This window comes from Pteropus medius, unplaced genomic scaffold (genome assembly GCF_902729225.1).
Source record: "Pteropus medius unplaced genomic scaffold, Ma_sr-lr_union100, whole genome shotgun sequence".
Taxonomy (NCBI): domain Eukaryota; kingdom Metazoa; phylum Chordata; class Mammalia; order Chiroptera; family Pteropodidae; genus Pteropus; species Pteropus medius.
This window is the reverse complement of record NW_024348304.1, coordinates 931532-949420: the sequence shown is the minus strand read 5'-3', so window position 1 is coordinate 949420 and position 17889 is coordinate 931532. Positions and strand designations below refer to the sequence as shown.

Genomic DNA, 17889 nt, shown 5'->3' with positions numbered 1-17889 from the left:
GCGCCACTGCCCGTGTGTGATGGGCGCAGGTCATCGGCACGCACCGCCGCGTGCTGAGGTTTTGTAGAGGTCGCGCCGTCCGCTCCCTGTCTTCCCGTGACGGCGAAGGAGTCGGCTTCGTTTTGTTTTCATAGTCCTCCAACTGCCCGTCCGCGTTTTGGGGAGCGAATTCTCTTTTTTAGCATCGGCGGACAGACCCGAAGGTTCACGGAGAGGAGATGCGGCGCCGGCTGGCACGCCCTCCTCCCTTTGCCACGCGGGGTCCTTCGCCCCCTCCCGCCTCCGGGCCCACGGCGCAGCTTGTGTGGCGTTGCAGGCAGTTTCCTTCATGCGACTTTCTCAGGTCGGGTCTGTCACTGGGTCGGGACTGACGGTCATAAGCCAGTGCCGGCTTAGCCGTTGGGCCACTGCTGCCCGTCTGTCAGTTCTGGGCCGAATCGCACTGTCTCCGTCTCGGCTGAGATTTCTTGCTAATAGTGTTTAACGAAAACATGTCAGACATTCCTCTGGCTCCTTCGCATTCCGGTCGGTTTTCTCCTTCACGGCTTCACATAACCGATCGGTCGTATCCTCGCTTCCTCTTTCTTCTCTGTCCCCTCCGTCTTCTCTGTCCCCGTCCCCACTCTCCTGTCCTGCGAGGGTGACGTCTGACAAAACTCTGGGGGTTCCATTAACTTTGAAAAGATTCTCTTTCATAAACTTTGTATCCACTCATTCTCCGTATTTAGGTGATTAGAACAAAGGCACTGCACAGCGAGCGTGCGTAAGACATCTGCTTATTTTATTAGGTTATTAAAATAAAGTATTCTTGACTTTTAGAACAGGAAGGAGTTTCAGAAGGTTTCTCGTTCAAGCCTCTTACTTGAGCTAACGCCCAGCAAAATACGATGGGTTGCTGAGGTTCCAACTTGTATGCGGTTCGTCGAGAACGAAAGCGAGGCTTCAGCCGTTCCCAGGGCTGGTATTTTTATTTCTTATTCTCTAACGTGCCTCCCAACCCTGACTGTTGCTCTTGAATGTACCACGGGATTGCGCGCATGCCTTCCATAACATTCGGCAATATTATCTCGATACATCGGCCGATCGAGGGTAATTACCTCGACTTGGGAGCTCGTGGGGCTGCGGTTTGCTACTTCCAGTCTCACCGAGGATGTCACTCTACACGTGAGGACTCGCCCAGCCCCAAACCCACCGTCCGTAGCACCTGTCACTGAATGCCTGGTCCGTATGTAGCACGTGGACCCTGCAGGCAGCTGACAGGCTCCGTGACTCCATTTTATTTACTGTCTCCCTGTGTGAGCTTTGGTAAATGGCTCAATCTCTTTGAAGCTCAGTTTCCTCATCTGAAAACCGGGGGTGACGATAGATAGCCCCAGCTTCCTGGCGGCGTGTCCGGAAACGCATGGGGGTGCTGCAGAGCGCGCGAGCCGCGGCCGCCGTTGCTGCCCGCGTCGCTGTTTTGTTTTGTTGCTCCCGCCTGTGTTTAATCAGGGTACTCGTGCCCCTGGACGTACGGGCTGACCCTCTATCCCCAGCGTCACCGTCACCGTCATCGTCTCTTTCGATAACCTTTAGCAACAGCATGTCGATCACGCATAAAACATCGGTGGGGATTCGCCATCACACGGCTGGTTGGGGGTGAGTGAGGGTGCACGCTGTCGCCGTCAGTGATGCCGAGCGTGCCGTCTGTGCCTGGCGGGCCGCCCTGCAATTCATCATCCGGTTCCCTATGCCAGCGTGACAGGGGTGGCACTCTGCCGGCAGCTGCAATAGGAGTGTGCATTCTCCTCCTGGTTTACAGCGCCTCGGGGTCAGTGAGAGCTGGGGTTAATTCCACAAGGGAATCCACGGGCTGTGACATGAATTCCATCAGTCGTTCATAAATTATGAAAGAAATTCTAGGAATTGCTTTTGGGGTTTTAAAGCCCGAGGCCAGAAGGTTAATTACCTGCCTACAGCTCCAACCAACTTTCTGTGTTAACAGACACCGGCTGTGTAGGTCCATCTGCTCTAGGCTTGCGTGCACAGTTATTTGAATGTAGTAATAAATCACTGTCCTAGGAAACTTTTAGCGTTTTTCGTAAATACCTGCGATCGGCTTAGAAAATGAAGGATCGGGATGTAATAATTGGACTGCGCCTGGATTTTCTTTCTTGTCTTTCTTCTCTGATTGTCTCTCTTCTCGAATACTTTTTCCAAAGGAATTTATTCATTTTAGAAAATTTGTTCACAGTTTTAAAAATAGTTTTAATTATAAATAACTATAGGGCAATATGACAGTGATTAACATAAAAATAGAAAATTAAAGTAATTATAAAATGAAAATATAAAGCATGTTTTTCACATTTTTATAAGACTTGGATAACCTTCATATGATGAAAGGGAATTTATTTTGCTGTATTTATTTCCTAAGTGGTTAATTACTAACATTAGGCCAAATCGAAGGTTCTCTTAACTGAGATAATCTCAGCTTTAACAGAGTCGTTGCGAGTCAGATGTGCATAGAAATACATGATTTCATCAGCGTCCCACTTGGGGACCCTCAGATTTCCCCTAAGATGTCTTATTCATAAGTAAAGTCTGAAATGATTATTTTTCCTCTGCGTTACTTTGACACTTCAAATAATTTCTGATCACTGAGCATATCAGAGGAATGCACGATTTCTTCCTCTTTTTTTTTTTTTCTGTCCTCAGCTGCTCCCAGTTGCTCCCAGTGGATTTTGGGTTTGACAAAAATATATAACAACTCAGGAGAGACAGACGTCAGTTTTGACTTTCATTGGTAGTGTGATTATCTTGCTTTTCTCTCATCAAAAATATCAAACACCCTTATTTTTTTTAATGCAAAAATTATAGTGCTTCTGTGAAAGCGTGTCGTAGGCTGGGCTGTGAGGCACAGGGGGCAGATTAAGGGAGCGACATTGTCTTGGAATATCGTGTTATGAGCAGTCACCAAATGAATTGATAAGATAGTCACTGGACCCTCATAAGATGGATAATTTAAAATATCCCATTGTTCACATAACTCTTTTTACCATTCATTTTTTAAAAATATATTGGGACCCTCAAATACGGAAGTGGCCTCAGCAACAGGTTTCGTGGCTGCATTTAAGCAGCTTTAGGATCTGTTGGTAAGTTATTAGGTAGTTTACTCACAGTGTCCTCTGTTAAACCTGGAACAGCCCCGTTTTCCGTTTTCCATTTGCTCTCGTCCGACGCGTGCTTTCTCCTGCCTTTCCCCGCGAGAACAGCGAGCGCCCCGTGTGTTTTTCTGCAGCTCTGAACTGTGCTTCGGGCTGAGCGAGGTTTTTTAGCTCCTCGTGTGTCGAGTGTCTCGCTGCTCGGAGTCACGTGCTCTGAGTCTTCCTCGCCGGCTGTACTCGCGGGGGGCCCCTCTGGGGCTGGTACCCAGGTTTCACTGCCTCATCACAAGCCGTGCTCGGAGGCACCGGGTCGGATAAGACTCCTGAAAACGGGGCAGTGCTGGGTGAGAGTGTGGATGTTCCCAGCCAAGCCAAGCCCATCGTCGCCCGACCTGACCTCGCTTTCCTGCCCGACTGCGAAGTGTCCCTTCTCATAGCCGCGGATCTGGGACTCTTCCTCGGTCAGAACCTTCAAACTCTGCCGGTATCCGGGTCGTCCCGGTGTTTCTCCTGGCTGCGTGACAGTCCCCGTGGCTTCCGGCAGCACCCGCATCAGGGACCTCACGTGGGAGTCCTGCCCACTTCAGGAGAATCTCAGGCGACGGGCGTCATTGGTACCCTGGGCTGGCCAAGGCCAGACTGTCCTGCGTTGTTACTTTCTCTCCCTAGGTAATGACATTTTTAAGTTCTTCGCTAACTCTTGTGCTTCTCCGTTATGCATCTTATCCTGTGATCCATTCGCATCAGCAGAATTCTGCAACCCATAAACAGGTCTGGCTCTTTATTCTTTGAGATGAGGAAGATGAGCACGTGGCCGTCCAGCGCCTGCTCCCCGGTGAGCTGCACCCCGTTTGGCATGGCTTCAGAATGAGGGGGGTCCTGCAGCTGTAAGGCCGCTGGGGAAGAGGCTGCATCTTTAACTTTTTTATAGCTCTCTCCATAAACCTTGCAAAAAATAAAAAATAAAAATCAGACTCGATTTGTTTTGACTTGTGTGTTAAAAGTATTCGGAGACGTAAAGATCTTGTTCAGTCACTTTCTGATTTTTATATTTTATGGCCCATTTCCTTATGATAGTAAACTCTGGAAACTTTTTAAAAGTAGAGTATCTCTCTAAATATTCCAGGAGTAAACGTCAAGTTCGGATTTCTGTTCTCTTTCTTTCAAAGATGGTGTCGTCGGGTTTAACTTCTCTAGGTCAAATGAGATTGCGCAGGGTTAACTCATGGGAGCTTTCCGAGAGCGATAGTGTGGGGGGTCTTGGGGCTCTTTGTGCTTCGTGAAGAAAAGGGCATCTCAGTTGATAGAGAGGTGCCAAGAATGAGCTGGAGTCACCCCCATTCGCCAGTGGAGCGTCTCGCATCCCTCTGTGGTCTACTGCTAACCTGTTAGGTGCCTGGAAGTTGAGGGGGTTGGAACGGTAGAATTGGGAAGCAATTGGGTGTTGCACAATTATGTTTTTTTTTTAATATAATTTTATTTACAGTGAGTCACTTTGATGTTTGTAACAATTTCTTTAGTTCACAAAAGCAAAGTAAGCCAGTCCCATGATAACTTTGGAAAACAAATATAAAGTTCTTTCAAAGAATTCCCATGCAATATGTATATTTCAAAGTTCAACCACTTGGAACAAGCTTAGAGTGTTTTTCTTGAAACATATACCATTGAGGTTTGCTTTTCCGTTTGGAATTTGCCATCTCTAAGATGGATTTTTTGTTAGAAAACTCAGAGTAAAAAGTAAAACGATAGCTCACAAATCTTTAAACATAATTTAATTATTTAAACATTATTTAATTTGGATTTATCGAAAGTAAGAGTTTGACTTTATTTCGTCTTAAATTACATTTTCTGTGTTTACATCTTTTCATCTTTTCAGGGAATTATGAGAGTCCTCTGAAATCTACATAGCTTTTAAAAATATGCTGTCTGACAAAATGAAAGTTAAAATTATTAAAATGATTTCTGAAAACAATTCATTTTAATCAAAATCTCCTAAAATGCGTACATTATATATTAAGCTCTCTTGCTCGTATAAAAAAGCAAAGCATAGGGCTCATTCGCTATATACTTTCCTTTTTGAATTGTGATAAAGTGTTTGCAAGTACATACAACACAACATTTATTTCAACCATTTTGAACACTTTTTAATCTTCAGGACTGATCATAGCCATTATTACTAGATCTGTTGCATTCGACGTATTTAGTAGCGTGAAATAAAATTTGATCTCTGAGCCCTCGGACCAAGTGGTCAGTTCATTTTTCTTTTCTTTTTAAATTGAATCCATGGCCTAATTTAAGAATATCAAGGTTTTCCAGATCTTCCTTCACCAGTGGCATGTCATGCAAACATAGATCTGTAGAAAGGACCCGTGTCGGGCCGTGGACACCGAGGTGCTTGCGTAGCAGTGGACGGGCGGGCGGTCCGCGGTGAGCAGTGCCGGGCGCCTGCTCGTGAACGCGTGTGCAGCTGCCACGCTCTCGGTGACTGAGGTGCTTCCTCAGAGTCGGTGTGCTCGTCCCTCAGTGAGGGCCAGGTCCTCCCGATGTCATTTATTAACATGACCCTGCAAAAATAATGGCGACGCCAACAGATGGTGATCCTCATGGCGACGCCAACAGATGGTGACCCTCATGGCGACGCCAACAGATGGTGATCCTCATGGCGTGCATCCAGCCAGAATCTGGTTTTCCCCTAGTGTTTGGAGCCATACTCGCCATGCTTGCTCATTGTCAGTCGTGGATTTTCTTTGTTAAAGACTCGAGGGGACTTGTTCGGGGACCAGCTTAGACTCTGGCGAGGCGTTCCGGGTGGCAGCCAGATGTCCCTCTTCGTTACCACGGGCCGCCTTGGGAAGGCCGGTGTGCAGTTTTCCGGGGCTACCTCTGGGTGCTCTCCCACCAGCAGTCCCGTCGACATGTCGGGTTTCTGAGCTGCTTCCACCCCAGGTGTGCCAGCAGAGAGAATTCGGAGGCCCTTATTTCAAGCGCAGAAAGATGAACTAATTCCGACTCAAAGACGACGAGCTGCAGAATGCGTGCTTGAAGAACATTACGCTGGGCGCGGGGAGCTGCGCTTGTCTGGTCCCCCGGCCTTTTTCTGGTGCCCTTGGCCGGATCCGTCTCCTGCCTGCTCTCGCGGACGGCGGAGCCCGTCTCTGGGATCTTCATCAAACTCATCGGCGCCTGCGATTATCGCGTGTTTGCTCTTTAACTTTTTCTTGTCTTTCTCATCACACGAGTGAAACAGAAGAGACGGTAATTTTGTGAATCTCTTTGACACTCCGTCCCCACAGCCCAGGTCGGTAACCAGAAGGCGGTCGATGCTCGGAAAATATCTGGTTGATGAACTAGTTTGTTCATTCGAGAAGTATCCACTTTTTGGCACCTTTGAAGTCCCCTGGAAATCAACCCTTTACAAAAGTTGCCCTTTTCGTGTTTCTGTTTGTTCCTGGGTGTGTCTGAAGAAAACACAAGAGGGTTTTAAGGTTACTTGGTGTCGGAACATCATTTTAAGAAAGAGTCTGTTTTCCTCAGTCAGGTGGAAAGTGTTTTCGCTGCGCTGGCCACGTCACTACCGTTCGCTCCTCCCCTCGCTCGGCCTGACTACCGGTAGCTGATCTCAGTGCGGCTGTGACCTTGGCCAGCGTCACGGTCCCTTCTCGGGGTCAGGGGCGATTGCCTAGATGTGGTTCTCCAGGCGCAGCTGCATGTCACGTCGGGATTTACATTCACGTGGGACCCGCCGTGAGACAGAACACACATTCCGAACCCGCCCCTGTGCTTTCCCCGCGGGAGCTAGGACAGCGCCCCCGTCCCCCAGCCGGAGGGGCCTGGTCAGTGTCAGCTGTCACTGCGAGAAGCAGAGTGACTTCAGGAAGTCCACCCTAACTTACGCGAAATACGAGCTGGAGCGTCAGTTGACGTGATGGCGCAGAGCTAAGGGCCGCGGGTTGGATTCTGATTTCTCCGTTCCGTGGCGGAGTCACCCTGAGAAGCTGCGTGTCCTTTCTGCGCCGTACTTTCTTCATTTGTAAACGAGGCCCCCGGATGCCTGCTGCGGCAGGGGCTGAGCCTGCTGCCGTGGGCCGAGCACGGCGGACGGCGGCACAGTGGCCGGCAGTGGCCGCTCCGGATGTTTCAGCCGTGGTCATTTCCGTTTAGGGCGGTTTTTAGCTCCATTTTATTAGCTAATTTTCAGCTTGACTCATGCTCACGCTCGTCAGAATTTGGACATTGTGATTGAAGACAGTGTCTCAATCTACCAGTGATGTTACCAAATGCAGTTTTGGGGTTTGCATCACATTGCATGTCAGTCAGAACAGGGGACTACAGGGAAGCGGTGAGTGGGGAGAAGGATCTGTATTCTGAGAGTTCATGCAGACTGAAGGTTCGTTCCTCTTTATCCGAGGATAATTTCTGTGCAGACAAATCTATTTCCTTAGACTGCACTCATCACAATAACTGTAGATGATGAAGGAGAGGAGCGTGTGTCTAATGTGGGGGAGGGGGGAACCCAGGAATCACAGTTGTCTGCAACCCGCGTTAGCAGGTGACGTTAATCGTTATTTGTACAGGTCATGTCAGCTTCAGGGCGTGAGGGACAGCGGATGGCTTCGTCCTCAGAGTCTAAGTGAGACAGGAGTGCCCTAAACGTGCCCTATCTGGAAGGGTGGAGAGGGCCCCAGTGGCCAGAGAGGCTGGCCTGGTTTTCCAGTACATTCCGTGTATCGAAGTCATTTAGTGATATCCTCTAAAACCAGAGTTCTGCTCTGGGGCAGTGGCATGAACGGATGGTGTTGAAGGCACCTGGTTCCCTGGACGTGCCAGCCAGGGGTCGCTGGGTGTCAGGCTGCAGGGGTGGGGGAGGGGCAGAGACGCCAGTCGTCCAGATGAACTAGTTTCTAGTCCGAGTGTCTGCGCAGGGCTCATGGACACAGCTACACAGACACGGGTGACAGCAACTGCCAGCGTGTGAGGAGGGGGACCGTGTCACCTGGGGCTGCTGTCACCGAGAACCACACACTGAATGTCTTCAGCGGTAGCACTTTGCTGCCTGCCGGTCCTGGAGGCTGGACGTCTGGGACCGGAGGGCGTTGGCAGGGCCACCGGCCCTCTGCAGGTCTCCACTTGCCATGAGATCTCCCTGTGTCCTGGTCTTCACCTGGCCATCTTCCTGCGAAGACACGGCCCTACCAGATGAGGGGCCCTCCCCACTCCAGTAACGTGTGCGAGGGCCCCCTCGCCAAGTAAGGTCACGTTCTGAGGAGCTGGGGCTCAGGCCCAACATGTGGATTGTGGGGGAGCACATTCAATCCATAATAGGTGATCGTGTATTTTTATCGTCCTCCTTGGGACTCTTGTGAGAGGGAACACTATTAATACTTGTTCCAGGCCCGGCAGCATCAGCAGACGGCCCGAGGCACACCTGAGTATGTGCTCACTGGGGCTATGAGACAGGCATGGCTCCCCTCATCTTTAGAGGTTTGGAGAGGTCGAATGACTTCCCCGGAGCTACGGTGAGAAAGACGAGCAGTATTCAGATTCCTGGGGACACTCCGATTCTAAAAAGGGAGAAAAGGCTGTGTTTTCAAAAGAAGTTAACCTTGTCATGTCTATAGAGAAAGCTTAGCCATTACGAAAGAAAATAGCACCGGAGTACGTTATGTTAGGTTTAATCAGCACATAATTGGCCTGATGGCTGCCCGTCTTGTGCCTCGGTTTGCTGGCTCTTCTCCCTGAGCTGGAGCTGGAGAGCAGGACCACACACAAAGCTCCGTGGAGAAAGCGGGTGGCCGCGAATGTTCAGCGACTTCGGGACTGCCAGATTTTTTTGAAGTCACTTTTTCTAAGTGTAAACCGCTTTACGGTTCTTAGCAGGCTTTATCCATAATCTAGATTTGATTTCTTGGTTGAGTTGATTGTCAATAGATAAGTAAGAAGGCAAATATTTTTAGCATTCTTCATTATCTGACTCGGAATATCTGAAAAAAAAAATGCCTTTGCTTTTCGTACTTTATGAAGAAAGAAGGAACTAGCAGTTGCCTGCAATTCTGCGACGCGAAGTCGTCACCGCGATGCCCGCGTTTTGCTGTCCCCTCCGGTCCCTCCTGTCCTTCGCGTGCGCGTGGCCGAGGGTTAGCTGGGTGAGAGCTCCGAGCGACAGTTCCCGCCCCTGCTCCCTCGAGCGCTGCTGATGCCGTCAGCACCTGTGCTGTTCGTGCTGTTTTCATTTTGGCCGTCGCCGCTGAGGAGGACTCCGGGAATATGGGAGAGGGGAAATCAGCATGAGTTAGAGACCGGACAGAGCGAGAAGTGAGCGAAAAGGGGGAGTCTTGGGCGGCCCCGACATTTCTTCCTGGGCATCCGGCCGAGCGTGGGGTAACGGGTCAGGACAGGAGATACAGGCCATGCCGGATTCGAGGATGAAGTTCGAGGATGAAGCCGGATTCACGAATCCGCAACCGCGAGGCTGAGTTTGACTTGTCTGTGACGTACGCCTGGTGGACAGGTGGGCATCTCAAGACCAGAGCTCAACAGAGAGATCTGGAATTCAGATGAACACGGGTCATCAGCTCATGGTGAAAATAAGATGATGTTTTCAGCGTCGCTCCAGTAAATTGGACCCTAAGCTTTTTCCTTCCAGCCGTGAAAAGTCACCCCTTCCTGGGGTCGTGCATGGAACGAGGTGAGGGTCCAGGCCCACCTACCTGCCCCGGAGGCTGAGTTTGTCTCAGGGAGGAAGGCGAAGGTCTGGGTAGCTCGGCAGACGCTCCCCTGCGGTGGCACTGCCGGATTTAGTTTTGAGTGTAGTTTTGAGTTCCTGGTTGGCTGGTTGGTTTTCGTCTGTGCAGGTGGCCGTCATCCTCTCCCAGTGCCCAGCTCAGTGGGAGCGTCCCGCGTGCCTGTCCTGGGGGAGGGGCTGGGGAAGCCTCCGTGACGGTGGCTCTGCCGCGTGGCCTCCACGAGATGTCACTGCCAACGCGTGTGCGGATGACGGAGCGTAGCCGCGGGCCCGGGGTCTCACACCCGGGGCTGGTACTATCGTCTCCGGAAGCTGTGGGGAGGGGTCCGGGCGCGACCTGAAGAAAAGGGACCGTTGGACTGAGCCGCAGGCCTCTGCTGGACCTGCCCGTGGCAGGTCACCGGAGTTGTGACCCCACCGAAGGGGCCGGAACCTGCTGGGACAGGAGGGGACTGGGGGGCGGGCACGTGCTGCTCGTCGGGGGCCCCGGCCCTGGCGGGGAAGGCGACCGAGGTTTGGTCTTTGCCGATGGCAGCCAGGTCCAACATCGGCCGCGTGTCACGTGGGCGAGTGGGAGTGTGAGTGGGCTGGCCATTTCCTCTGTTTTCTGGTTAGGCTCTGGCCAGAGGCAGCGTCAGTCGCCTGCTGGGATTAAATTCCATCATTCTTGCCATTTCACGGTAGAAGTTCTTTGAAATGTGATGTGCGTACGTGCACGTGCTGGTTTCACAAAATGGCCTGTTTCGTAAATAACTTCTAGGCGGGAGGCACTCTGTTTCATCACAAAGCAGGGTCACCTGCCACCTGGTTTAACTACCCGTGGCTCTGTTGAACACGGGCCAGTCCCGCGAAAGGCTTTTGAGACGCGTCGCCCTGCGATAGACCGTGAAGTCTTCCAGGAAGACGGTCCGAGACCCTCGCAGCGAGCAGCACAGTGACAGAACAGACCGATTCACATAAAAACTTTTTAACCAGCTCGTAAAAGCGGGAGGGTTCATTTGGGTCCAGCTGCGGGAAGGAAAAAGCACCCAGCCTGCTGCCCGCGAGTCACTGGCGTCTGCGAGCTGGACGCGCTCCCGGCTCAGTCCCTGTCCGCGGGAGGGGACGGGGCCACCACCTGGCGTGGGGGGCAGGGTGGGGAGGTCTCGAGCGGGCTCGCTTTTCTGACGTGACGCCTTCCTCCACTCCGCAGGTGAGCGGCCCTATCACTGCCCCTACTGCGAAAAAGGATTCAGCAAAAACGACGGGCTGAAGATGCACATCCGGACGCACACGAGGGTAGGCCGCGCCCCGGCCCGTTCCTCCCGCTCCCGGGAACCTGCTTGCTTAAAACGTCTTCGGCTTTGCGTGGGGCAGGAAAATGAGGCGCCAGGTTATATGTTTATATTTATGAGGGGACACCGTCTGGGTGTAAGCTTTTCTTGTTTTTAAAGACAAAATGGTGAAAGAAACAAAAAAACCCACACCCCCAAGGGTCCCCATGCTTCGAACCGTGACTCAGGTTTTGGGAACGGCGGCCGTTATAAATGACAAGCTGCCGAGGGAATGGACTGTAACATTTTAATACTAAAAAACAAAGAGTTGCTGCCTCGCAGAGTATTTGCCAGTAATAGGAACGTCCTAGAATAGAGGTGAGCCTGTCAGCACGAGGTCATTCATACGTATGAACATGAACACGTGTATTTGCAAGAAAGACGCGGAACGTGACGGAAGTTCCTGGGGGAGGCGGAAGGCCAGGACGGGCAGCTGACTGCTGTCCAGCGGGAGCCCGTCTCTGTTTCCCGGGGGGCCCTTTGCCCTCTGCCCTCTGCCCTCTGCCGTGCTCACCTCTGCCTGCACCGCGGTCAGCGCCTGACAGACGGCTCTTCCAGACCCAGGCGTCGGCCTCACGTGATGAGGAACGTGAGCAGCTCGCCCGCACCCCGCTCGTTTCCGAGCCCGCTCGCCGGTTTGGGGCACGGCGAGATCCTCTATGCCCATGTGAGCGTCAGGCGCTGTTCCGAATGGCTCCTCTCGAGCTCGCTCCGTCCGCCTGTACATTGTGTCGCCTGCTCACAGCCCCTCCGAAGTCTGGCCTTCGCGTGCTCACGGTCTGTGTGTAAACGACTCGCTTTTTCAAGTTGTAAGAGCAACTCGAATTTCGGCCTCCTCTGGATTTTACGTTTACCTTAGCTGTAAAATAAAACCTGTAGAGAAAACATAATAATAATAACATCCTTTCCAGTATCACAAAGCTCGGGCCCTCACTCTGGTTCTGTTGGAAAAGGATTCTTTGGCTTTCATGGAGGAGAGAGGGGACGTGTCCGCTCAGGAAACCAGACCCATAATATCCTGCTCCCTTTACCTGCTCACTAGGAACTGGGCTACTTTCTAAATACAAAATTACGACAGACGGCTAGACAAATGTCACTGCTCAGAGTAATACGTCAGTGTACGGATTCGGAATATTTATTTCACAGTGAGCCTTATTTGGGAGGCGCCAGTAACGCGTCTCGAAGGTGCTGACCCACAGGCGAGGAGGTCCCGGTCCCTCTTACCGAAACTGGCTGTGTCACGGAGTCTGGGCAGAAGGTCGCATGCCGCACCGTTTCCCAGGCTCCCTGGGGACATGGCTCCCCACAGGAGACGCTGCAGGAAAAGAATACCTTTCGGGTTTTCCAAGTGCCTTGTTTCTAATGTGACGAATTTGTTTTTTACTTTGTTTTCATATAAAGTTTGTTAACGAGAACGATACAAGTAGTTGAAACAGATACAGAGACCACCAGTTCCGAGCGGCTCCTAGTCCAGGCCTCCGCATGGATGCATTAATTCATTTAAGCCTCACGGCAGCTCACGTGTGCCTTTAACAGCTCGCCGAAGCCTCCGCGAGGTAGGTGTGGTTGGGATCCCTCTTTGAAAGATGAGAAACTGAGGCACGCGAACGAGGAGCAGAATGGAGCTGGGACCCAGGCCGACGGGCTGCAGAGACCACCCTCTGGCCTGCGACAGACTTGCCTTGCATTCGGTTAAATAGTCTCGGATCCTGCGGACTTGGATCTACTTTCCTGTGTGTTTCAGACTAAACAAACTGCAGTAATGACCCCGAATGTATAAGTTTCATGTTCGTTTGAAAATCCGAGCCCTGACTCCAGGGTCCCTAAGCTGCCTCAAGGTGTCCAGGTGCAGGCAGCCCGTTTGCAGCTGCTCTCGAACATGCACCGCATGGAAAGAAGGGCCCCAGGCCTGCCTCCGGGTCCCTGGGGCCTGGCTCCTCCGCCGGGGTTCCAGACAGAGCCCCGCATGGTCAGCGGGGAGGACCAGCAAGCACAGGGTCCCAGAAGCACGCCTGTGGGCCTCGCCTCCAACACGTCTTTAATTTCCCTTTTTTCGGTGTGTTATTTATATTTGATCGCAGACAGCTTTAGTTTTGAAATCCTGTTTCCTCAACTGCGGATGAATACAGAGAATCTTGGCTTTTCAAAAGCAAAGGAAGATTACGAGCCATCAAATTCATACTAAGGACCAAAAAAGACTTTTTAAAAAAAGTCCTAGAGGAACAATCTCTGCAAGTTCATATTTTCTCAGTATTATTTGGGTTTTCTCAGCCCCAGAAAGACACCATTCCGTTTGGACCATAACACACGCAGTGTCCACTTTGTGTTCACGCTGCTTTACTATTCAGACAGCTCTAATTCAAGACCTTTTTGGTCTCATTTCAGGAGCTAACTTTAATTCCATTGCCACAGTAACAGAAACTATCATTCGGCGAGTTACGTCTTTAAGAAGCCTTGGGGAGCCCGCGCCCCCGCATCCCCGGATTTGCATTCTGCGGTGACTGCCTGGGTGCCACAGGGAAGGAACCCAAAGTCCTGTCTCTCCGCGTGTGGTTTATGGGGCGCAGCCAGGGCCCCCAGGAGGGAGACAGTTCTGCTGAAATCCTAGTTTTGCTAAAAGGCTGAACAGCGATTCGGTCTTTCGTGGAGAGGCCCGGGCTGGCGATTCCTGCGTTTCGTCAGCGTGTCGGCCGCATTTTCGGTTTTCCGGGGGTGTCGTGCGGGCGTCGCCTCCGCCTGTGCTCTGTTACTGGTTCGCAGGTCTCGTCTCGGGGTGTCTCCCCGGCTGCCGCAGCCGCCTCGTCCTCGGGGCTGACGGACCAGACGGTCCCTGTGCTCCGTCTCTGCGACGTTCAGGTCAGCTGCCGGTCCGGTGACCTCGGCACGTCTCCTGCCGTGACGCGGGCTCCCGGCCTTGCTGCTGGTCGGGAGGGGTGACGTCCTCTGCGGCCCCCCGCGGCCCCCGCATCCCAAGAGCAGAGCCGCATTCTCCCGGTTTGCTGGGCCCTCCTCCTCTGCTTCGTGGCTGTGGGTTCATTTTCCGCTCGGGAGGAGATGAAGATGGAAACCCGTGCCCTCCGCATCCGGGGGGCACCTCCATTCATCCGGGGGCACCCCGCATGCAGGCCGCGTGTAGTCAGCCCCGCGTGTGTGTCTGGGGGGGCAGGCGGCCGGCTCCGCATGCTCCCCCCGGCCTGCGGGGTGAGCGTCGCCCGGGCTCCCCCGTCTGCCTTTTCCCTCCCGTGATGCAGGACGCGGCCTCCGAGAAGCAGGGCCTCTCAGGGGCACTTTTCACGCCGTGGCCCCTGTGGCTTGAGGCCAAGACGTTTTAAAACAACCTCAGGAGGGAACGTGAGTTTTCCCAGGGATTTGAGGCTGGGAAACGCCCCTGGCGGATCCGCTCCCCTCCGGTCCCTGTCATCTCGTCCGAGGGTGCCGCCGGACCTCCCACGTCTGTCCGAGGCTTGTGTGCCAGTGGCTTCTCGCTATGTGGCAAGTCTCAAGGCCACTGGGTGTGCTGCGGGCAGGGGGGTCGGTCCTCTGGGGACCACGGGCCTCCGGCTTTGCCGTCCGAGACGCCGAGCCCCAGCACTCGCCGTGGGTGAGGTGGGGCCTGCTCATGGACACCCATTTTGTACACGTTGTTTCTGAAGCAGTGGTCACGTGTGACCCCTTGTCACAGAAAGCATCACGTCTCACTTAATCACTTTGGATTTTCAACATGAAAAACACCTGGACCCATTAGAAAGTTATTTCAGAAACTCCGCTGTTTGAACCCCGCTTGAAAAACCCGAACAGCTTACACGAGTCTGAGGGGTCCAAGTTCACAGCTGTCTCTCCGGCCTGGTCTGCAGGAAGAGCCAGGTTAGTTCTTACAAATATAAAAATGAAACTAATCGCCACCAATGGTGGAAAGTGGCAGCCAGCCTTTTATGCTCACTTCCATCTCAGTACTTTTTTAAAAAATGAAACTTCCTGTGCCCGATTCCCAGGTGGCTCGGGTTGTGGGTGGGTTTGAGAGACGCGTGTGCATCCCCCTGACACCGCACGCGAGCCCGGGGCCTCCAGCCCAGACCGCAGAGGGTGTCACGGAGTTTGTAGCCGGCACCGCCGGGTTTAGCCGGAGGCTACGGGTGGGGTACTGATGGAGCGATCTGAAAACTATGCAAAACAGACAGACAGACAGACAAATACACACCTGACCAGAGTGTGAATCGTGGGTGCCACAGAAGCACCACGTTGCAGGAGAAAGAGTTGTCAGTACCGGCGAAGGTGCTGGAGGGCGGGGAGGGGGCGCGGATGCCAGGCGAAGACGCGGAAGTTCTCGAGCCGCGTGGGCATCGCGTGCGATTTCCGCGGCTTGGCTAAGCATGGCGAAGGGTCTGGTAAGGGGAGGATCAGCTCGGTGCCCATGAGCGCGCGTGAGGCCGGCGTGAAGAACGCGGTCGGAGGCAGAAGCCGGTCTCGAACCGGCCGGGGCGTGGCGGGTCGACTGCGGGAAATGCTAGGGCGGGGGTGGTATCTGAGGTGGGCTTGGAGGGATGCGGGGAGGACCTGCTCGGGGTCCGGAACCCCGCGGGCAGCGTGGCAGAGGTGCCCGACGCTGTGGGCACGGTGGCCCGTCCACGGCCGCTCGGTCTGAGGATGCGTGTCGGAGTCTGAGCCCGAGGCGTCGGTATGAGTTCTGGAAGCGTGTTTTGTCTTGCACGACGTGTTTCAGGAGCGTGGCACGACCAGCCGTCTTTTGGGAAGGTGGCTGTGACGTCATGCTCGAGCGGGCACCGAAGGGCGGGACGGGAGGCAGGGACACCAGCCAGGAGGCTCGCTGCAGCCCGGTCCGGGGAGCCAGCAGGGAGCCTCTCCTGGCGGGGCACGGGGCCGTGTGGCGAGGCTGTGTGGTGGGCGCCTGGGTGGCCACACGCTCAGCTGCTGCTGTTCGCACATCTAAATGAGAGGAAGAGATTGAAAACACACTTCTTAACTTGTAAAACAGTTTTATGGTTTCAGAGAAAACTTCTGGATTTGTTTTCACCTTTCGTTTCTCTAAACGTCATCAACCTTTGTTCTGTGTGGACGAAAGGAGATGGCACATGGCCAGTATCTGAAAACGTCTTTGATTTGGTCTCATCGTTTCTGGAACCCACATACTTCTTGGGGAATTGTATATGCTCCGTGAATGAGTCACTTAAGATAAATGGCTTTAAGGTTCCATCGTATTTTATTTGGCTCAGAATATAGACTTGTCTGAAATCGAACATTCTTAGTCGATCAGGGCAAGCGGCCCTTCCTTTGTCAAAGGGAGCATCACAGCACTTGAGAAAGAACTTTCTTCTCAGGGACCGACAGCACCCTGCTCTCCCTTTCCCCTTCCGTTCGTCACGTCTGTGAAAATTCTTTTCCGTGGTCGTCGCCCACTTGGCCGAGCGCCTCCTCTTCTCACCTGTCCGTGACCCACGAGCGAGTCCCGCCTTCTAAAGTCACCATGCGGCAGTTCTTTGTGGCCCACGAGATGATGTCCCTGGGCCGCTGGTCCAGGCATTCTGCATCATGAGCTCTCCCCCGAGATTGCCAAGGCTTTGGAAGTAAGAGGTGAAAACTCGAAATGAATTGAGTTTCGTGCCCTTGACCGTGTACCCCGTGGGAGAGCAGCCGAGTCTCTCTGTGCAGTGAGAATCTGTCCCGCCGCATGTCAGCTTGCAAGGCAGAGTCACGCCGATGTGAGCGCGTGAACGGCCCCTGGGTGCGGCGTGGGGTTCCCGCAGCTAATGGCATTTTCATTTCCATTCAGTATTTCTGCGCCTAGTTTGACCTGGGGAGGAGGGGGGACGAAAGCCATTCCCGCCGACCGAAAACATAAGGGGCCTGAGCTGGGATGTGGTGTGGCGAGGCGGCCCCTCCCCCCGCGGGGCACGCCCGCCCTGGACCGCAGCGATGGGCGGGCCCCTCCCTTCAGCTGGCCTCAGTGACCAGCCTGGCCACAGCACGCCCCGGAAGTGGCATTCTGGGGTTCAGGGTTAAGGTCCTGAGAAGCCTGCAGCGTTCACTTCCTCTCGTGGACCGGCCCGTGCGTGAGGTCCCCACGTCACATGGAGAGGCCGCAGGCAGGCGCTCCAGGCGGCCGCGGCATGGCCCGCCCACCGCCTGAGTGAGCCATCCGGGCACCGAACCCCGTCCAGCCTCACGATTTGAGCTGCAGCTGCAGCCGCCCAGCACCACTGCGGGACGGGCTGCGGGCGAGGACCCTCAAAGCCTGGGAAACAGTAAGTCGCTTTAGGTCGCTAAGCTTGGGGTGGCTGCATTTGGAGGGGTCCACTGCTCGCTCAGCAGCAGGTAACCGGTACAGGTGTGAAACGCTGCACAGCCGGACAGGTGCCGTTCTAATAGTGACCACGCCTTTGAAGCGATGGACCCCTTCCTGCTCCCGCAGCGTCATAGATGTGCCTCGTTAGTCCTCATCTGTCACGTGACCCTTGGAGACTGCCACCACGGCTGAGATCTGCGTGACGGAGCAGGTGCCCGTGAGGCTTTGAGCTCGTTTCCATCTGAGCTGATGAGTACCGTCAAATCGACACAGGGTCTCACCTGTAGGGCTCTTTATGGAATGTCTGCTTAACTGATTTAGGTGGCTGTTACGGGACTAAATCAGATCCCTGTGTTGTAACTTGTAAATACTTATGACGTGTGGTTTTCT

At 53.4% G+C, this 17889-nt stretch overlaps 1 protein-coding gene across 13 annotated transcripts in view; it reads left to right on the top strand.

Moving 5' to 3' along the window:
* PRDM5 (PR/SET domain 5) overlaps positions 1–17889 on the top strand; it is a 102629-nt gene that overhangs the window by 68646 nt on the left and 16094 nt on the right. For 10 of the 13 annotated variants that reach the window (XR_005656524.1, XM_039879524.1, XM_039879525.1 and 7 more), the window contains one exon: positions 11078–11163. The exons of 1 other annotated variant lie outside the window; for it this stretch is intronic. Coding sequence is in view for 11 of the 12 variants with exons in the window: in XM_039879524.1 (XP_039735458.1) it covers positions 11078–11163 (86 nt within the window). In the remaining variant the exon portion in view is untranslated. Of the gene's footprint in view, positions 1–11077; positions 11164–12109; positions 12514–12599; positions 12645–17889 lie in introns of those variants that run through there. 2 more of the 13 variants (XM_039879529.1, XM_039879523.1) reach the window with 2 other exon arrangements.